The sequence below is a fragment of the Trichoderma atroviride genome, chromosome 2 (genome assembly GCF_020647795.1).
Source record: "Trichoderma atroviride chromosome 2, complete sequence".
NCBI classification, from domain to species: Eukaryota; Fungi; Ascomycota; class Sordariomycetes; order Hypocreales; family Hypocreaceae; genus Trichoderma; species Trichoderma atroviride.
This window is the reverse complement of record NC_089401.1, coordinates 5072498-5091769: the sequence shown is the minus strand read 5'-3', so window position 1 is coordinate 5091769 and position 19272 is coordinate 5072498. Positions and strand designations below refer to the sequence as shown.

Genomic DNA, 19272 nt, shown 5'->3' with positions numbered 1-19272 from the left:
CCGGGCCTGCGAATGTCACGTGCTGGCCGCAATCCAGCTGCAACGCGATAAGCTCTGAATGGCATATTGGCGATGCAGGCGCTACGATTTAGTCCCAGTGCCATTATATTACGGTGTACGGAGTATCAATAGACAAACGAGGTGGGCGCATGGCTCGCAATACCTTTGTTTAAATACTTTTAATCGCTTCGCTCGCTCTTTTCCTTCTGCAAGCCATTTTCTTCTCGAACCCCGCCCTAAAGATCGTGGCCTGCCTGTTGCCATACCCCCCCCCCGTGGCGCCGTGGCTTGACCTCCCTCTTCTCCTTTCGCATCTCGCCTCGCCCCTTATATCTGGTGCGTCCCGCAATGGGACTGTGGGACAATCGCGATGCAGCAACGACGAGATGAGATTCTTGCTAAGAAGGCGAAGCTCGCAGAGCTTAAGCGCCAGAGAGAGCTTCGGGCCTCTCAGAACCAAACCCAGGCGGTATACACCCGCACTGGTATGAGCTCTCCCAATGAGGTTTGTCCTTCCCTGGTCTTCAGCTTGCTTCTGATCCGCTAATCGCCAGTTGCATAGCAGCTAGTATCACCGACGCCAGGACGAGCAGACAGTCGCCGCGAGATCGAGTCCCTCATTGACAGCTTAGTTGGCAGTAGTAGGCCCAGCTCAATTGGGACAGGACCCCCTGGCTCACCGGCGCCTCGTGGGAGCAGGCCGAATAGTGTTCTCAGCGGCGGCGAAATCAGCAATGTGACGTCGGAATGGACGACTTCCATGGCTGGACAAGGCGGGCAGACTACCCCAGGCCCTACGCCTGTGGCGCTGAACCTGACTACCGTTCCCTTGACAACCGTATATGAATGTCCACCCTCTCCTGTGAAGGAGGTCTATTCATACAGCAAAGGTGTACAAACCACAGATGAATGGACACTCCCTGATAGGACAAGAGACGAGTCGATAGCCTCCGATACAGATGACTTCATGGGACCGACTTCAACACCCAACAAGAGGCTGAGCAGGAAGGAACGGGACCGAGAGGAGGAGCTGCGGGAGAAGATTAGACTGGAAGTGGAAGAAGAGTTGCGAGCGGCCAAAGAGATTTTGGGCGAGGGCGCTGCAGGGACACAGCCTTTTTCAACAACCAACTATCCAATCAGAGAGCTTACTGCCGAAGAACTCGAGGCTGTTACCCACTCGGATGAATTCGCGGATTTCCTGGAGCAGTCGACCAAAGTGATTGAAAGAGCCCTGGATCAAGAGACATATGATATTCTTACAGATTATGCCTTGCATGGCCAAGACCTCGAGGACAAGGATGAAGAGAGTGGAAACACGGGAGGAAAAGGAGGGCATAGAGTCAAGGAGGTGACACAATTCTATGATGATCGTTGGTCTAAAAAACGAATGATTAGCGGGATTGATTTCTCTCCCAAATTCAACGAGCTGGTGCTCGCTTCCTACACCAAAAACCCGACAGCACCTCACGAACCGGATGGGCTTGTCCAGGTGTGGAATATTCATATGCATAACCGACCAGAGTACGTCTTTACCGCACAGTCGGACATTCTCACAGCGAAATTCTCGCCATATCACCCAAACCTCATCATTGGTGGTTCGTACAGTGGCCAGGTTCTGTTGTGGGATACTCGAGCAAAGGCTGCGCCAGTCCAGAAGACTCCGTTGACTGGCTACGGCCACGCCCACCCGATCTACTCTGTTGATATTGTGGGTACACAAAACGCCAACAACATTATTTCATGCTCTACAGACGGTGTCGTTTGCGGCTGGAGCATGGATGTGTTTGCACAACCGCAAGAGCTGCTCGAACTGAAGAATCCCAGTCAGGCTAAAGTGGCTGTTGAGGATGTCAGCCCTACATGCCTTTCGTTCCCTCAGACCGACCCAACATTCTTCCTCGTAGGAAGCGAGGAGGGAACTATATTCCCTTGCCACAGATATGACCGTGCCGGCGCCAAGGCCGGTGTCGACAAGAAGATTAGCTACAAGGGACACATGGCCCCTGTCATGTCTGTTGACTTCCATCCCGCCCGGGGCCCTGTGGATCTCGGCGATTTGGCCATCTCGTCGTCTCTTGATTGGAGCGTGAAGCTTTGGAAGATTCGTGCTCCTGCGGCCACTTCGACTATTGGTGCCGGGGATGGTGCTGTATCGCCACTGATTGACTTTGTTCGCGAGGACGTGGTCTACGATGCTAAATGGTCACCCGTGAAACCCAGCGTCTTTGCTCTGGTAGATGGCGCTGGCTGGTTGGAATTCTGGGATATCGCAATTGATACGGAAGAGCCGGTATCCAGAATAACGCCAAGCAGCCGGCAAGATGGCAGGACGATGCTCTCCAAGAGCTTGAACAAGGTGGCCTGGGAACCCAATGACGGCAAACGCATCGCAACCGGCGGCATTGACGGCTCTCTGACAGTCTTTGAGGTGGCTAGCGGCCTGGGCGGCAAAGAAGGACTCAAGAATGAGGAATGGGCAAATGTCAAGAAGCTGGTCAACAGGGTGGAGGCCGTGGGCATGAATGGAGCGATGATTGTCTAGCATCTTTGTTTTTCTTTGGTTTACCGGCGTGCATGGCACATTAATCTTTTTCCTTACGATCCTTGGTCTGTGTAATGATTGATGAAGGTGAGATGATAATGTATACCCCTAGAAATGTGCGAGACAGAAGAGGCGTTGGAGACAATAAATTGCCGGTTTGACGTGTATTTCGGTATGCTTTGATGTGGTTATGTAAGATGAGACCCGGAATACTGATGGACGGATTCAGGGCCATACCCACTTTCTTTAGCGTCGTGGGTCTCCGTCGAGGAAGATATTTTAGCACGACGTGATGCCTTTTTCCTTCTTACTCAGATGCTCTTCTTTTTGCCACGCGGCATTTGGTGTATCTGCCATGTACGCGTAAAAAGCGCAATAAGGGAGCAATGATGCCTGTCTGGTAAGTTTAATTCAATGACAATTCAACACCCTATTTTTCGTAATTCATGTCTCATGATGTATTCATCTCGATGAATTCTGCAATGCTCAAGGCCATCTTGGTTTCTTAAACTGAGACGGTCGACTGTGGACAATTTCACCCCTGATCTTTTCAAATTCATAATACATTAATCTACACATGTATACAAATAACTGTGCGACTGCTAACAAATGCATGGCTTAGAATACTTGCCAACAGGGACACTCATCTAGGTGTTCCTCGGCGCGCCGTCAGGATACCGCTCGCCGGCAACGTCAAATGACTCAATGATGTCGTTGATCTTCTTCATGTCCTCCTCCGTCAACTTGACCACCCGGGAGTTCTCCTCCACTCGTGCCGCGGTTGTCGCGCCGGGGATGGGGATGATGGTTGGCAGGCCGGGGCGGTTGCTCTGGCTGTGAACCCAGCCGACGGCGAGCTGGGCTGGGGTGCAGCCCTTTTCCTTGGCGAGGGCCTCGACCTGGTTGACGAGCTTGAGGTTGTGCTCGAAGGCGGCCTTTTGGAAGCGCGGGAAGGTGGCGATGTAGCCGAATTGCTGGAGGTCTGTGACCTCTTTGAATCGACCGGTGAGGATCTATCATTTGAGTATTAGCTATGTGCATGCGTTTGGGGTGGTGTGTATAGGACTTACTCCTCGTCCGATGGGAGAATATGCGGTGATGGGGATGCCGTGCTGGGCACACGCGGCAGCAACGCCGTTCTTGAGGATATCCGGCGTGAAGATGCTCAACTCCACCTCGACGGTGCCAATCTTTGCAATCTTTGCCGCCTCATTGATTGTATTGGCGTTGCATTCCGAAAGCGCAATGGCGCCTAGCTTGCCCGTGTCGATGTACTCCTTTTGAATAACACCAAAAGTCACGTCTAGAGGGGTGTTGGGGTCTCTCCGCGAGCAGCTGAAGAGATCGAGCTTCTTGGTGCCGCCGAGCTGGCTGATGATGTTGTCGAGAGATTTTCGAACGTTTTCAGGGCTTCCGTCGGGCTTTAACGTCTTGAGATCCACGCCGCCCTTGATGATGAGGGTGACTTTGTCGGCGTCTTCAGGGTATTTTGTGAAGTAGGCCTTGAGGAGAGTCATGGAGTTGTACTCGGGCGGGCCGTAGAACTCTGCGCCGTTCCAGAGCGTCATGCCGTTGCTGAGGGCGGTTTTCAGAGCGGCAATGGCTTGGTCCAATGGCGGAGGCTCAGGTCGCCAGGTGAAGCCTAGAGAAGAGGTGTCAGTAACGTGATTTGTTGCGTAGATGTTAGGCGTTCAAACTATTAGACTTACCCATGAGGCCGTAGCCAATGGGGCCGACGCTCTTGTTGATAACTGTGGCCATTTTGGAGTTGGACGCTTATAGTGGTTTGTTGTATTAGAAACAAAGTGTTGTGAAAGCGAAAGAGCTCTTTCAAAGTTGTAACTTGAATTGTTTGATGATGCACAAAATATTTTTCTCATGATTTGCAAATCTTCAGCTCTCTATTTATCCATCTATTCACACCACTGTCTCTTTTCGCGATTCGGAAATTGATGGCGTTAAGATGGGTGTGTAGAGGCGGTTTCCCGTTTAGGCAATCGGCTTTATGAGGTCTCCCAAAATGCATTTTATTCCGAAGCGAGCATTTTCCAGCAGCGTGGCGCTTCGAAAATCCGAACCAGCACTAAACTCTATGCCCTTTCCGTTACTCTAAATTCTTGACAAGCCCGCTACGGGATTAGTTTTTATCTCCAGAATAGAGGAAACCCGAGATTTGCAGATTGGCGATCCGATCCGAAGGGTTTAGGCCAGGGCAGGGGATCTCGCGATTCCGAGAGCCGTCTTTGGGTCTTTTGGGCTGAATTATCTCCATTGCCGAGTAGATGCTTAATCCCATTTACAACATTGGCCTGATTGATTGGTTTTCGATGAATATGGTGTTTTCATGAGGGATGGCTATAATGTCGCAAACACTGTCGCTGTTCTGGCGGGGTTAACCCACGTCTCGCCTTTCGGATATGGAGTTTGCAAGTCCCAGCTACCCACCTATTGACAACAATATCGTGATCACCGCTACAAAATCTACATTACACAAGATTGAGGGCAAACTCGGAAAATGTCACCGCAATCGTGTCCCGCGCATGACCCGCGCCCGACTCCTCCGTCGGCTTCGCGCCGTAGATGCCAACCTCAACCTCCCTCGCCAGTCCCTGATCGTCGTCCTCGTTAAACGCCCAAGTCACCTGCCTCAGCGCCCGCCTCGTCTGTCCCCCATTCTCAAGCACATACACCCAGGCATCCGTATCCTGCCTCTCCACCAATATGGTCGCCTCTGCGTTGGCCGTCGTCTGCTTCTCCGTGATGGGGCTCAGGCTCCAGTCGGACAGGATGTCCGTTGCGACGACGCCCAGCGCGGGCGCCCCGTCGTTGAACTCGATGCCGGCCTTGATGAAGCGCGTGGCGTTGGGGCTGTGGCGGTTGGGAAAGGCGAGCACGAGGCCGCCCTGGTCGTAGAGCGTCTTCCAGGGCGCGGTGACGGTGACTTGCACGCTGGAGAAGCGCGCGGCGGCGATGGTGGTGTAGAGGTAGGGCGCTGTGAAGTTGTTCTTGCGCGTGGCTGGGCGCCAGACGTCGGTGTCGGGGGGGCACTTGGATGGTGATGGAGCGGCCGAGGGGGGAGACGGGCTGGACGCCGGGGTTGTTGAGCCAGTGCCATTGGAGGGTCGTGGCCGAGGCGGAGGCTGCGAGGAGGCAGCTTGCGATGGTGGTTGTGAGGAGCATCTTGGGTTGCTTGTTGGATGATGGAGATGGAAGTATCTACAAAACTAAATTGCTGTTCAGGTCTTAATGTTCATATATATATATATCTTTTGGTCCATCTATATCCATTCACCCGGACCTGCATGCCGGTACCGTTTCAAGTTACATTGTTCATTGCAGGCTTCACTTCGATGCCCCTCCTCTTCTCACGACATCCTCTTCAGCTCTCTCTTTGCCAAGACTTGCAAGTCCGCAATCATGGTAACCAACGGAGTTCCCCTTCCGTGCGGGGAGAGTCGATGGGTGGACACCTGCAAATAAGCATATATCTTACGTTGGGGCTTGCTCGGGGAATTTCGCTCCAAACATCTTTTAAGCAGCTCCTTTTGTGCGCCTTACGCCTTGCATGAATAGGTAGGACTCATTATTGCTCCGAGCCGACGTTTGATACACCAAAGAAGATGATCTATGCCGTCTCGAAACTGAAGAATTTGTCCGTCTGTAGAAATTTTGCTCCAATGATGTTGCCCCAATACTATTTGAGCCGGGCACTTGAAAAAAAAAATAAATGGAACTGATTTCTGATTTGTTGCCCATGCTCCATATAATTCTATCCAATGTCTAGCCCCGTCGCTATGCTTCTACTCTAATTCTGACTCTTGACCCGTCAACACAGTATCCCAGCTGCTTCGGACCATCCGTGAGCTCAACCTCTCTCTTCACCCATCGTCCTGCCTGATCATCTTCACCGCTTGCTGCCGGTTTCTCCGCCTCCATCTCCGCCTCCATCTCCGCTTCTGCCATAATCTCATCTTCGTCGTCGCTGCCATCATCGTCATCGTCCTTTTCGTCAAATCCGGCCACGGGATCCCATTCACCCGTCTCCCAGATCAGCCGCAGCTTGAGCGGTGCCAGGCTGTACACCTTCCCCACAATGCCTTTGACGGCGTAAATATCGAAAGACTTGGGGATCTTTGTGATTCTCGTCTTCTTTCCCTCATCTGAAGCCCCTTCGTAGTGAAACTCGGCCGTGATGAGACGGGCCTCGAGAAAGTTTGGGTTGATCTCCTCGCGACGAATCACATCAGGCTCACCATGCGCTTCACAGAGTTCTTTGTACCGTGGATGTAAAACCTTGATTGAATCTTCTGCTGCTTCGGGTACTGTGGCAAGCTGTTTTGCAATACGTGATAGGTAGAATGTCTCCGCATTGGTGCGATCTGTGGCAATGATTTGTGTAAAATTGAGAATCTTGAGCTGTGCAATGCGAGCGACGGTGAACATGAATGATTCATCAGAAGACTGCGCGTTGGAGTCGGCATCTATGGAGTAGTAGATGGGGTTGTGGCTGATGCGAAGGCCTGTCATGCCGGGGAAGACAGCCGGCAGTTTGTCAATGAACTCCCAACTGTCTACCTTGTTATATGATAGATCGACGTGTTGTACGGAGGGAGGAAACATGACATCAGTAGCGTCAGGGGAAGAGTTTATCGCTGATATGTTGTTTCCCTTGAGTTGTAGATGGCGGAGAGATTTCAAATTCGTCAGGCTGGCGATATCTGACAAGCTTGTGAAATCATTGTACTCTAGATTGACAGCTGTTAGTGTTGATGGCAGGCCAGCGTGGCTCATAATGGGAAGACTCGATAGCTGGTTTGAGCCTACGAGGAGAGTCGCCAAGGAAGGGCATTTGCTGGCCACGAGACACAACTCTTCCCAGCTCATCAACGTCTCTCCTAGCTGCAGCTCCGTCACACCGCCAAAGACCGACTCTGCGCCTCTGAGGGCATCATCTGTGAGGATATCAAGAAACCTATTTCCGCTATTGCAGAGAACAGAAAAAAGAGAGGACTCAAATCAGCATAATAGTAGGACATTTGTGCAAGTAATGAGAAAAACGTACTTGATGCACAGCTTCTGCAGATCCTTCAGGTCTCTGCATATCTCGATCACGGGCCCAAGCCGCTCAAACAGATTCCTACTCAAATCCAGTTCCGCAACCTTGGGTGACGTCTCAGCAATGCTTGCAGCAAGCCCCTCATCATTCAAGTCGTCGTCACTTCTGGCCATGGCAACCTTCTGGCCGTCGAGAACCACAATCTTCAACTCCTTCAGACGCGACTGTCTCTGCCAGATCTTGTCAAACCCCATCTCCTGGGCGACTTTGCCACCAACGATGAACTCGACCTTTGACTTGCCCTGCACCGCACCCGGCGCATCCACGACGTACCTCTCATTGAGGGCGGCGAGGAAGCTCAGGGGGGCATCAGCCGGGCGGGTTGGCCGAACGAATGAAGCCGCCGTGGGCGACTTTGAAAGGCCTGTAGTTGTATCGAGTCAGCGCATCAACGTATAAATCACACAAAAATGAGGAGTGAGCTACATGTGAAGTATCGGGTGCCCTTGTGAGCGCCGTCGTGTTTGCCTCGCGCGGCATCATCCCATTCGACGCCCAACCAGCTGCCCGCCGTGCCCGCAACTTCACCGACGTAGCGCACAGTGCACGGCGCGCCATCGTAGGAAATTCGCTGGCCGATGTGGTGGCTTTGGCTCATTTTGAGTGTATGGATAAATTACTGAAAAGAATGAACAGCAGTCATAAAGATTGAGGCATGCCCGGCCGCTCTGTGAGCTGTGAGGTTGGAGGCGTGGTGGGATATATAGGTGAGAAAAAAGTGCTTGTACGCAGTAGAGACTGTCGCTGTGTCAGGCAGCAGAATTTAACCCCGACGCAGGCAGCGATTTATCAACCTCGTGCATCTGCAATTCGAGGCAGCAATCATTTAAACACTTTTCACTGTTTGCTCTGATTCGATTTCAAATTTCTTTTTCATTGATTGGCCAATTAGCAAATTGATTGGTTATGTGTTTTCATTCCCTAGGCTACATGCTAGCTTTTTCAATACACCATCGCTTGTTAAGAGACCCATCGCGGGCCCCTAAAATCAGTCATCAAATAGCACACATTATTATACATTTACAGCTTTCCCTTGACATCTCCCAAAACCTTGATGAGAGCACGACCATTGCTCAGGCACACCTTCCCTCCCTCAACGGCAACCACAAAGCGAATCTCCTCAAAGTCGTCCTTCTTCTCGCCCGTTCTCCATACCTTGATAACAAGCTTGTCACCAGGCAGGACGGGGCTGGCAAATCGGGCCGAGAACTCCTTGAGGTTGGCGGGATCGCTGCCGCCAACGGCCTTGAGGATATCATGGGCAGTAGAGTTCCACGAGTACAGGCCGTGCATGATGGCGCCGGGGAATCCCATCTTGACGCCGGGCTCGGGAGTCGCGTGCAGGGGGGTTGTAGTCGCCGTTTAGACGGTACAGGTGCGCGGCCTCCTTGCTGATGGGGTGCTCCAGAACCCAGTCGGGGTTCTTGTCCTTGGGAGGGGGAAAGTTCTCCGAGGCAGGGCCCTTGGGACCGCCCCAGTTGCCCTGTGCGACATAGAAGGCGCTGCCAAAGAGGCGGGTGTAGACTTCGTTGGTGTTGGCATCGACGAGGTCCAGCTGGGTGTCGACGACGGAGCCGGGCCGGCCCTTGTCGTAGACGCCGAGGACCTTTTGGCGGATCTCGAACTTGTGGCCTGCGGAGCTGACGGGCAGGGGCTTGAGGAACTCAATCTTTCGCTGGCCGTCGACGACGCGGCGGGAGTCGAAGTCGGGCACGTTGGGGATCTTGGTCTTCTTGTTGGCGGCGTAGAAGTCAATCACTTCCTGCGTATCGCCTTTGAAAGCTGTTTTCATTCCGTCTTGTCAGCTGATTGCGCAATCCATGGCGTTTCGGCGGTGCACGAGAATAATTCGCCGACAGCGACTTACGTAGGATGACGGGGTAGGTAGGAAAGGCGGCAAAGTTGGGGTGAAGTTCCTGTTGATGGGCTGTCAATCTTCAATTGCTCGCCTGGATCCAAACAATTCGCATGCTTTCCAGGTCTGCAGCTACTCACGTAAAGGAAGTGAAGCTCGTCGGCGGTGGCTCCAATGGAGTTGGCGAAGAGCAGGAGATCGCGCTTCAGCCAAGAAACTGACTGAGCAGGATACTCGAAGCCGACACCGGGTCCAGACATTGTGATGTTGTGATGTGAATACGTTTTTCTACAAAAAGAAGATTGAAGCTACGCAGATGCAAATGCAGGGGAGAAAAACTGCAGAAGCCCGTAAGATTTATATCAAAGAATGTCTTAGTAACAGCATGGATGGCTCGCGCCCTCGGAGGATGAGCTCGGCCACGCAAGAGGCTCCAAGCCGAGGTTACACTTGTGGGGAAAAGCTGCAGCCGGGAGACTTCATCGGCAGCCGAGCAACCCCGCGAATTGATCTCCGAAGTGCGTGCGCTAAACGTTGGAGATGATCTGACGAGTCTCGAGATCTCTACGGGAACTTTAATTGATCTAGATGCTGAGACACGAGAAAGTAACACCACTGATGCTCTTCACGAGATGTAGATGTATGCATGCGTGGCTGCGTGGATCTGGAGCATGTGCTTCTTTGCCAATAAGATCAGCCGATAGACTTATCGATAAGCGATAAGATAAGCCCAAGACAATACACCTATGCAGAATACCTAATGCAGGCCCCAATTGTGCTGCAACCAAAGATATCAGATTTGCCCAGTCACATTCTGCCTCCAATAGAATCATGGAGCCGGCCTCAGTCATCAGCTGCGATCTCTGCTGCGCTTACATGTTCTCCTTTGGCTTTTTCCTGCAGGACATTTCGACCAATACCAACCTGTTGAAAGGTCCACCATATCCCTCTGGTCCCAGCACAAGCTCGAAAAGCAACATGGCCAGCTCAGCTTAATTCGATGAGAGCATGTCAGCTTCCGCTCAGACTTCAGATCTACAGCTGTCACAGTCACTGGTTTAGAATATCTCGTTTGGGCATCATAAACAGGTAAGAAACACAAAAGGAATTCCATTCTTGCCGGAAGTATGCTAATCAAATGACTAAATAATAGTAATAATACAAAGAAGATGGCTAAAAGAGCGTGGATGTTCTAATATCATAACCTCATTTTCTTGTTGCGATGACTTTTTTCAATACGCAGAATTGCACTCGCATCAACCCAGTCTGCCCTTGGCCTTGTCGCATTCCTCGAGAAATCGATAGATGCCTTCTAGGCCCTCATACTCTTCAGATTGCTGATTCGACTTATTCGTGGGCGACATACTTTCATATCCGTCTGTTTCGGAAAACCAAGGACTTTCCGAGCTTTCATACGCAAAGGCTTCATGAACAAAGGAGTCGTCACCCAGAGAGGATATATCATCCAGTTCATGTCCTTCCAAGGACCGCTCAGATCCTCCAGGAGATGTCAAGGCTTTCTCAGCGTCTGGTGCAAAGGGAAATCTGAGCGCAGTTTTGACGTCAAGAGAGCTTTCAAACCCAATTTCTTGGCCAACGATGCCCCTCTGGACACCAATGTCGTCGCAGAGTCTCTCGACCGTTTCGACATTGACGCCTGGAAATCGAACTCGAAGCAAGTTGCCCGCCTCCATAGATATTGGCAAATCGCCCAAAGCTGCAAGTCGTCCGAGATCGGCATAAATGGCTGTCAAGTCTTTTAGCGCTCGGCCAAAATCCGCGGACAGTACATCAAGGAACCCCTCGGTGTTCAGGCTTGGGATAGTAGCCTCAGCCTGGAAGCCGGATGCGGTAGATGCCTGGACAACGGCGGCAGCAAGAGGGCTCATGGCAGTGATGGTTGGGCTCAACTGAAAGTCGACATAGGCGCCGGGAGCAAACTTGGGAATGGCAGCCAGCTTACGCATAGCCTCCTCCTCCACCATAGAGACGGCTCGGTATTGAGCTTCGCCTCGAGGCCCTGCTCCGTCATATCGGACTCTCTGTCCGGAGAGGAAGAAGGCCCGCATCGCCTGCGAAACATTCTGCACAACCTGAGCAGGAGCTGTGGGGGTGTGTGAGAAATAGCGAGCATTTCCACCGAGACTGTAGCCACCAGCCGTTCGAGGCATGGCACCGCCGGTCAGGTTGGGTCGCAGAGTGCTCGCAAATGGGGCACGGCCGGAGAATTGAGCGACTCGGCGGGAGGTATTGGAGCTCGGGAGCTTGGATCGATCATATCGAGGAGCACTCTCGGAGCTGAGGTATCGTCGGGCAGCCTTGCTTGCACCTTTGGCTGAGGTGCCGGAAAAGTATCTGGCGCCGAGTTTCTGTTGTTTGAGGACTGATGTTGGGTGGATGGATTGTCTACCGCTTCTGGCGGCTACCGGGACTGGTTGGAGTGCCTGATTCTGTAGAGGCTTCGCCGCGCTGGCCAGCTTCTCTCGAACCACCGCTGTGGTCCGAGACACGGCGGCTCGGAGGAGACGCAGGGCCACAGGAGCCCATATCGTCCCCGCGGACGCCATGTTGAGTTTTTTACAATTGCACTTTCACCAAAAGGTGGTTGAAAGAGGTTGAAACATCTCCTAGAAAGAGGGAGGTGACGGACTTATACAACTCCGTCACAAGCATTTGCCACGCAATCGTGGGGCGCGGATGCGCTGGCAGGCTGGCTGCTGCAGCACTCGCCACAAATGAGATCTGCTGCGCCACTGTGGGGGCTTCTTCAACTAAGTCGTATTTGTACTAGCGCGGGCTGGCTAAGCTCCTACTTTTCTTCGGCTCGAGAAATTTTCTGGACAACTTCTTTTCCTTCTTTTTTCTCAGCAAACACAACCACCAGAGCTCTGCTTCGGAGCTGCAAGTGCGCGCCCAAGCACGAACTCTGGTGGCTGGCCTCTTTCAAAGGTAAGCTATTCTACACTCCCTTTCTTTGCGCCTTACATGATGCTTTTATTTTCATGAACAATCCAATTCATACCAAACCATGGTGACTTTGTAATTTTTTACAATTACCTGATCAAGCTTTGGATCACCTCTTTTCCAGGCTTTTGTCTGTTGGCGAGCTCTGCTAACGCAATCTAGAGGTTTGGAAGCAGGGCTAATACCCCGTTTGATCCACCCACAACTGTCTCCATCTGCAAAACAAAAGGTTAGTGATTTTTTTTTTTTCAATGCAGCTGTTATTCTGTGTGATGAACATTTGACACCTCAGGGATTCCTCATTCTTAATATACGATGTGGATAACGTGTTTTATAAGTTTCAGCCTTGTCTGATCAGAATTTTCACAATCTTTTTGTTGTTGGCTCTCGTTATCAAAGCTAGTTTTGCTAACTCAGACTTTCAACAGGTACTTTTACTCTCTTCCTCCAGCCTACCTGTCCCACATGATGAAAAATTGAACGAACGGGCGGACATATCGAGCCTTGCTCCCTTTCATCCTTGAAAGCGAGGACGTACAAATCCTTGTGGTGGAAGGGGGTGAGAACTCAGGATGAGATTTCGTCACCTGATCGTGGTTCAATGGCATCGGCTCTTTGTTCAAGCTGGAGATGAATCTGTCAGCTAACTCGTACACCAATAGGTACATATATACAAAGCTTTTTTACTCATTTGCTGCTGTATTCCTGTGATGAAATGTTATTTTTTTGTATTCACACTGTCTGACTTCCGCGATGCCTTCGGGCGTTGTGGAGGATATGAACAAACTTACACCCTCTGATGGTAAGTCGAGTCGACATATTGGACTGATGCAGCATGTAACTAACCAGTGGATAGATGAATCATGTTTTGTGTCTTGATATGCTTGATGTATCTGTTGATGCAGAGGCTGACATGTGACAAAGTGTTTAGTCAGGTAAACGCGTTGTATCAACTCCCGCTGACGAAATGGTACGTTGTTTCTACTTTTCTCTCTGCACACCACCAGCATGATGACTATTCCATATTATCTACATTGTCCGAGTTCCACGTGACGAAAAAAGTTTCACCTTGGAGAACTGATCTGGTTTCTTATTCAACATTGCTTGATGACGAGAAATGAGAGAGCCGTGGCTAACATGGCTGCCTTAGATACCATTATGAATTATGATGCTACGTTTCACAGCATATGCTACCTAGCCATAGAAGCCCAAGAGGACTGTGTTTGTGCAGTACAAGTACTACATATTGATAATATTGAATCTATTATTGCATTCACTCTATCCAACTACGCGCCAGTTACTTGCCTCCTCTTTTGTTCTGTTGACCATTAAATAAACGCCGTGTAATCCACCTTGACCTGGTATAAGACCCCTGATTCCATCATCCACCATCTTCATATCGCCCTCAGGACACCTGCAGTCTGGCATTCCACCCAACAATACATCTAATCAAATCCCAATCGCCATTCGCACCCACCCAATCCGTAACAACAATGCCAGTGCTCGCCGCACCAACCTTGAGCTGCTTCGGGCCCTTGCCGTCCTCGCCGTGGCGGATGCAGAGATAGTCGGTAATGGCAGGGTTTACCTTTGCGGCGATTCTCTCCGGCCAGCACGTGGCGTTGAAGAAGTTGCTGCCGCTCAGGAAATTGATGAAGATGGGGAGCTTGGCAGCAGCAGCAGCAGCATCTGCGTTGCCATCATGCTCCGCTAGGCTAGGGACGTGAAACTCTCGTTCGGCAGCGCGCTCCAGCTGGCCTCTGCTGTAGTCGATCTTCTTTTCGATGTTCTGGCTCTCTGTGACTTCGTAAAAGTCCTGCACGCGGATCTGGCCTCCGTCACAGGTGCCGTCTTCGCAGTTATCCGGCCAATTCTGCCCGTCTATGCCGTATCCTCTGCCATCCCAGCACGTCTTTGCCATCTCGTCATCCAATGCGAACCTGCGCACAACAATGATGCGGCCCCTAGCAGCACCGAGCGTCGGGATCACAGGCTCCGTCCACCAGCGCTCCGGCCGCTTGTCGACATGGCTGGACTGCAAGTAGCGGCTGAGGTGCTGGTCGGTGCCGCGGCCGGCGCCTTCGCGCTTGAGGCTCATGAAGATGGCCTCGCTGGGATTGGCCTCTAGGAAGCGGTAGACGTCGTCCAGCATGTCGCCAAAGTATTTTGTGCTGGCGAGAGAGACGGGGAAGACGGAGTGGACGAGCGTGAGGGTGTCGTTGTCCGGGTTGACGGAGACGCGGATGTCGAGGAAGCGAACGCCGTTTTGGAGCTGCTCTGTGACGCCGACGGACTGGCAGCGGACCGAGGGGAGGGCCGTGTGGCAGGTAGGGGAGTTGTGCGTGCCGGGGATGGAGAGGAAGGGCAGCGGCCAGGCATCGTCCAGCTGCTTCATCCAGGCATTGAGCTTTGCGGAGGAGAAGATGGCGAGAAAGGCGCCGTTGGGGATGTAGACGACGGTGAGGTCAAGCTCTTCTTCGTGGTCGTCGTCGCCGTCATCGCCGGCAATGCGCTTCATGACGGCAGACTTGCGAGACGGGCTCGGCACGTCCGTCTCGTAGCGCCGGTGGCCGGCCCGGACGGTCAGCCGGAGAATCTCGCGGCCGGCGGCATCGGCGGCGCGGACATTGGTCTGGACGGTCCGGAAAGGGTCCAGGTGGATGGAGACGTCGCGCTGGTCATGCGGCTCGTGGTCGGCGCGGGGCAGCAGCTTGTGGGCGGAGAAGTCGGTGGCGTTGATGAAGCTGGTGAAGCGGCCGGTGACGTTGGAGACGAGGTTGCCGGTGCGGATCTTTTCGCCCTGGAGGCGCTGGATGGAGACGAGCTCGAGGGGCGTGATTGTGAGGTTGCGGATGGTGAGGTCGGCCATCGCGAGTGAGATGAGTCAGATTGCAGTTGGGATCAGGGGAGGGGGGTGAGTGAGTGAGAAGGTTTACAAAAATAGAGTGAGATGGGGAGAGATGGACAGGGGCTGATTTTTGGTATGCGATTGGAATGAGAGAAGGGTTGGAAACATGTTGATGCATGGATCTCAGTGAGGGACGAGGGAGGTGGTCAAGCCAAGACGGTAAGCTGGTGGGGCAGCTCATGGACGTCATAGTATTAACCTGTAACAAAGAAAAGAAGAACAAATGAGACAAGACGATGAAGGGCAAGACACGATTTTTTTTTTCTTACAAAATAGATACTACTACAAATTAACAGCTGTATTGTATCAATGAACCATTGCCAAGACGTGGGAAGAAAGCCTATCTAGCAGAGTACTAGTAATGAGAAACACAACACCAATTGCACGATATTCCAAGTAGCGTCGGCGTTTAAAAAGCGTGGCTCGGCGGCATGATCCAAGCGGACATGGCAACTCCCGGATTTTAGAACGTAGAGCTTATCCAAGAGAGGAAAAAGAGATTAAAGGGATGTGGCGGCTATACCTCCTACTGGCTCTTGTTTTCGATTTCCCATGCGAGTGCTAGAGCCAACAACATGACATGACAGCAATTGCCGTTTAAACGGGCAAGGAGGGGGAGCTTAGACTAGCACTACCATCCTAGGTCAAAGAGTCGACGTTTGGTTTGCTTCTGCGAGACTTCCATCTTCTTCCACAGACAGAAATATGAAGTTGTGGTTATTAATTCTAGTTACTCCGTGCTACGCGCCTTGTTCGTTTCGGGGCAGCAAGAGGCCCTGATCCTTGGACAGCTGAAAGAAGGGGAATGGCAATGGTATGCGGAGCCTCTAGGGGTGACATCCAACCGCAGCTGAATCGAATCAGACAGTGGCGGTGACCGTCCAAGACGATATATCACCCCCGTTGTAGAATGTTATGCGAGGCCTTTTTTTCTCTTAGAGGAGAGCCAACCGCAGCGATGATGTGCTTTTTATGGCCTTTTCTTGGTGATCACCGGGTCTGGGTTTTCAGCTCTCCCTCGTTTTCATGCATGTGATGCGTAGGTGCGAGCCAACTCCATTGACGTCGCCCTGCATTGAGCTATAAGACAGTATGAGAGATGGGAGGCGATTCGTGTACGTATAATGGACGTGCTTTGTAACTTGTGAAAGAAATAATAGTAAATAGTGCATGTGGTGACAGCGATAGGAATGTTGATTATCGTATACATAGTATTTAGCTACATCTAGTTATGTAACAGATCTGTCTCGCTTCATTCCGAAGTCGAGGTCTGTTCTCTCCTCGCGCCTTAGCCGCTGATAATATCGTTCACCCCTTTTTGCCAATAAACAAATATTCATGTCATAATAGTATGTAGATAGAAATAGAATCGAATAGAAGAAAATATGCAAGGCGCTTTGCCTTTTGGGTATATGAGATTCCGGTGATGCCTGAAACGCCAAGAGCCAAACGCAAGTAAACGTAGCAAAAGTAGAGAGCTCAAGAGCAGATGCAATGATGCTTTTTTTTGGTAGTCGTAAAAGATAGAAAGGAACAAGTGCTCCGAGATGAGAAATGTATGACGCTTGATGAGGAGATGTGTCGAGGATTCAAGGAGAATTGTTGCTGTTGCTGCTGCCACTGGTTTCTCCACGGCGTCGCTTTGTTGGTTGGGTGGATGCATCGTCGCTCTCATCCTCGTCTGCTGACCTCTTGCGTCTCAGGCTGCGCATGCGAAGAACCTGGTTCACCACCTCCTCGTTGCCCACAATGTTGCCCGAGCCCTCCACCGTGATGCCGGCGTCGACCTCAATCTTGACAGGTCGGGGCCTGCCGTCTTCGTCAATCATGGGGATGCCGCACTGGCCGGAGCTGTTCTCCTGGATAGCCTGGACGACAGCCTTGGCGATGGCGTTGGCGTGGCTGGCTGGCGTGTCGTTGAGGCAGACGAGGTTGTTGTTGCTGGAGATGCGGACAGAGGTGTTGATCCGGAGACTAATCGCCGAGAAGCCCTCGTCGTCGTCTGCGTCGTCTTCTTCGGGAGACATGACGTCCAGCACGCTGTCGGCGATGGACGAGCGGCCCATGATGAAGGATTCTCGCATCTGGCGTCGTAGCAGGGCCAGTGCTGGCGCTGTCTGGGGAGGAGTGTATGCGGGAGGAGGTGAGGGGAGAGTTGGAGTGTTGTCCTTGGGGGTTATGTCCATGTGGCTCCTCATGGAAGAGCCCAGGGCTGTTGATGAGGATGAGGTATTCATGGTTGAATATAGTGTTTTGTGTCAAGGGATGTGAAGAAGTTGCGTAAAGGGTAGATTCAACTCTTATAAGTTGGATGGACTAGTCCTTGAGAAAATCGGATGACAAGGAAAAAAAGTGGGAGTGAATCGCTGATATGCTTTGAATCGAACTGTGAATCCAAGTACACCCAAGCCTCAAAGACGGTCCGATAAGCCTCGTCGGGTCGAGACGGCGGTCTATATGTTGTATGTGGATGGATGAAAAAAGAGTGCCCCGATCAATTTTATAAATCTTGCTCAAAAGCGCCCACAGTGCTCGGTTGAAGTAATTCCAATCCTTCCCTGTATGTATCCGAGATGGAGGGTCGGTCGATGGCGTGTGTGAGAGGGTGTAAATGGACGGGCTTAGAATGCGGGAGACTTTTTGTGTGGCGTAACGAATCAAAAGAAGGAAAAAAGCCAACAACCAAAAGGAGGGTAGGGCGGTAGTACAAATATTAATGATGCCACAGGCCAAATGTCGTCAGTGACGATTGAGGCTTCCAAAAACAATTACGGCAATGATAGCGAAGCACACGCACCAAGCCCCTTTGCTGATGCGGACCGAGAAGACTGATATATACCTTTTTTTTTTCTTGTTCCTTTGTCAACAGCAGTCTTCTCGGCTGTCTCTCTTATTATTAGCCTCCTCCTCTAGTCTAACCCCCCACACAGCATTTGTTTCCCCGTCATGACATGAAAAGACCCAGAGATGGAACTTGCCGTTGACCTGAGTTCCCTTTTCCCGACTTGGGCCCAAGCCAGGCCCCCGTCAGCAAGCATTCACCTGAATTCAAGGCCGTTGATTTCTGGATCGAACCTCCCCCTGCCGAGAGAACCGTGCGAGTCAAAAAAAAGGCACCCCCCTTTTGGATCCTCGATCCACAAGCGCGGCTCCATTTGGCTAATATAGCAACACCACCTTGATTCACGGCTCCACGCTGCTCCCTCGCTTTCTTAACTCAACTTGTATAAACGTACCCTTGCGGCTGCTGCCTCTTTTTTTTTTCATTTTTGATTACTTTAAGGCGCACTACTGCTGCAGTCTTCCCCCCCTCCTTTGACTGTTCTCGGCCCTGCTGGGGTTTCGCTAGATTGACGGACGGCACATGCATGCCATAGAAGCCCAACTTTACTTTAACACAATGAAACAAAGAAAAAGAAAGAAGAAGAGCCCATAAAAAGCAGCAAAGTATGAGAGTAGATGATTACCTATAATGCGTTAGTACCCAAGTCCGCAAAAACGGGTAGGTCTCTTAGCCTCACGCCCTGCTCCCAGTCCCAACACGCAGATGCCGCATAGCGCACCCAGACTCATGGGACACGCGGAAAGCCATTCACACGCCCTCCCCTTCCTGAGCTTGTCCGAAAGCCATGTTTGAGAAGGGGGGGAGGGGGTGTGATCTGCGGAGCTTGTAGTAGGCACAGGCTGGACATTGCAAGCTATTGATGCTTCCATCATGCCTCCCGCGTGTGCCTCGTACGTTGTATAACCAATCTAGCTAGATACTGGACCTACCGTCTATTTCGCTTACCTACTTGTATGGGCTTTTAAATCTGTTCTATTGAGTGGGCTGTCTGAGCTACTACTAACTCTCTTTCCGCTGCAGAGACTTGGGATTGTCCTGC

General features: G+C 51.6%; 9 protein-coding genes across 9 annotated transcripts; 3 read left to right on the top strand and 6 right to left on the bottom strand.

The window, feature by feature from the left end:
- The first annotated feature begins 77 nt into the window (after positions 1–77).
- Positions 78–2835, top strand: TrAtP1_004492 (uncharacterized protein). Its single transcript, XM_066112324.1, has 2 exons — positions 78–505; positions 563–2835. Exons 1-2 carry the CDS (start codon positions 371–373, stop codon positions 2543–2545), a joined length of 2118 nt encoding a protein of 705 aa, XP_065968407.1. The 5' UTR covers positions 78–370; the 3' UTR covers positions 2546–2835.
- A 357-nt stretch (positions 2836–3192) lies between these two features.
- On the bottom strand, positions 3193–4306 carry TrAtP1_004491 (uncharacterized protein; the record flags this gene model as incomplete). The annotated part of the gene is made up of 3 exons (XM_014083998.2): positions 3193–3558; positions 3616–4187; positions 4255–4306. 3 exons carry the CDS (start codon positions 4304–4306, stop codon positions 3193–3195), a joined length of 990 nt encoding a protein of 329 aa, XP_013939473.2.
- A 656-nt stretch (positions 4307–4962) lies between these two features.
- TrAtP1_004490 (uncharacterized protein) lies at positions 4963–5604 on the top strand (the record flags this gene model as incomplete). Its single annotated transcript, XM_066112323.1, has 1 exon — positions 4963–5604. The coding sequence occupies one exon, from the start codon at positions 4963–4965 to the stop codon at positions 5602–5604; it is 642 nt and encodes a 213-aa protein (XP_065968406.1).
- A 666-nt stretch (positions 5605–6270) lies between these two features.
- On the bottom strand, positions 6271–8513 carry TrAtP1_004489 (uncharacterized protein). The gene is made up of 3 exons (XM_014083306.2): positions 8088–8513; positions 7608–8025; positions 6271–7526 (listed from the first exon to the last, which is right to left on the bottom strand). Exons 1-3 carry the CDS (start codon positions 8257–8259, stop codon positions 6338–6340), a joined length of 1779 nt encoding a protein of 592 aa, XP_013938781.2. The 5' UTR covers positions 8260–8513; the 3' UTR covers positions 6271–6337.
- TrAtP1_004488 (uncharacterized protein) lies at positions 8514–10099 on the bottom strand. Its single transcript, XM_014083996.2, has 3 exons — positions 9657–10099; positions 9529–9577; positions 8514–9443 (listed from the first exon to the last, which is right to left on the bottom strand). Exons 1-3 carry the CDS (start codon positions 9774–9776, stop codon positions 8917–8919), a joined length of 696 nt encoding a protein of 231 aa, XP_013939471.2. The 5' UTR covers positions 9777–10099; the 3' UTR covers positions 8514–8916.
- A 508-nt stretch (positions 10100–10607) lies between these two features.
- TrAtP1_004487 (uncharacterized protein) lies at positions 10608–12123 on the bottom strand. Its single transcript, XM_014083995.2, has one exon. It carries the CDS (start codon positions 12081–12083, stop codon positions 10773–10775), a length of 1311 nt encoding a protein of 436 aa, XP_013939470.2. The 5' UTR covers positions 12084–12123; the 3' UTR covers positions 10608–10772.
- Positions 12124–12251: 128 nt separating this feature from the next.
- On the top strand, positions 12252–12949 carry TrAtP1_004486 (uncharacterized protein; the record flags this gene model as incomplete). Its single annotated transcript, XM_066112322.1, has 4 exons — positions 12252–12294; positions 12401–12465; positions 12643–12709; positions 12909–12949. The coding sequence occupies 4 exons, from the start codon at positions 12252–12254 to the stop codon at positions 12947–12949; spliced, it is 216 nt and encodes a 71-aa protein (XP_065968405.1).
- A 789-nt stretch (positions 12950–13738) lies between these two features.
- On the bottom strand, positions 13739–15614 carry TrAtP1_004485 (uncharacterized protein). The gene has a single exon (XM_014083994.2). The coding sequence runs from the start codon at positions 15347–15349 to the stop codon at positions 13886–13888; it is 1464 nt and encodes a 487-aa protein (XP_013939469.1). The 5' UTR covers positions 15350–15614; the 3' UTR covers positions 13739–13885.
- Positions 15615–16977: 1363 nt separating this feature from the next.
- On the bottom strand, positions 16978–17625 carry TrAtP1_004484 (uncharacterized protein; the record flags this gene model as incomplete). Its single annotated transcript, XM_014083993.2, has 1 exon — positions 16978–17625. One exon carries the CDS (start codon positions 17623–17625, stop codon positions 16978–16980), a length of 648 nt encoding a protein of 215 aa, XP_013939468.2.
- Positions 17626–19272: the final 1647 nt, after the last annotated feature.

What these genes read in the sequence shown, in the direction of transcription:
- TrAtP1_004488 (XM_014083996.2), bottom strand. Translation starts at nt 9,776, where the DNA reads ATGTCTGGACCCGGTGTCGGCTTCGAGTATCCTGCTCAGTCAGTTTCT. An exon ending in ACGAGCTTCACTTCCTTTAC is followed by an intron (nt 9,578 to 9,656) that starts GTGAGTAGCTGC and finishes GCCCATCAACAG; the next exon opens with GAACTTCACCCCAACTTTGC. An exon ending in TACCTACCCCGTCATCCTAC is followed by an intron (nt 9,444 to 9,528) that starts GTAAGTCGCTGT and finishes GAATGAAAACAG; the next exon opens with CTTTCAAAGGCGATACGCAG.
- TrAtP1_004489 (XM_014083306.2), bottom strand. Translation starts at nt 8,259, where the DNA reads ATGAGCCAAAGCCACCACATCGGCCAGCGAATTTCCTACGATGGCGCG. An exon ending in GGGCACCCGATACTTCACAT is followed by an intron (nt 8,026 to 8,087) that starts GTAGCTCACTCC and finishes ATACAACTACAG; the next exon opens with GCCTTTCAAAGTCGCCCACG. An exon ending in CTGCAGAAGCTGTGCATCAA is followed by an intron (nt 7,527 to 7,607) that starts GTACGTTTTTCT and finishes TCTCTGCAATAG; the next exon opens with CGGAAATAGGTTTCTTGATA.
- TrAtP1_004487 (XM_014083995.2), bottom strand. Translation starts at nt 12,083, where the DNA reads ATGGCGTCCGCGGGGACGATATGGGCTCCTGTGGCCCTGCGTCTCCTC.
- TrAtP1_004485 (XM_014083994.2), bottom strand. Translation starts at nt 15,349, where the DNA reads ATGGCCGACCTCACCATCCGCAACCTCACAATCACGCCCCTCGAGCTC.
- TrAtP1_004492 (XM_066112324.1), top strand. Translation starts at nt 371, where the DNA reads ATGCAGCAACGACGAGATGAGATTCTTGCTAAGAAGGCGAAGCTCGCA. An exon ending in GTATGAGCTCTCCCAATGAG is followed by an intron (nt 506 to 562) that starts GTTTGTCCTTCC and finishes CCAGTTGCATAG; the next exon opens with CAGCTAGTATCACCGACGCC.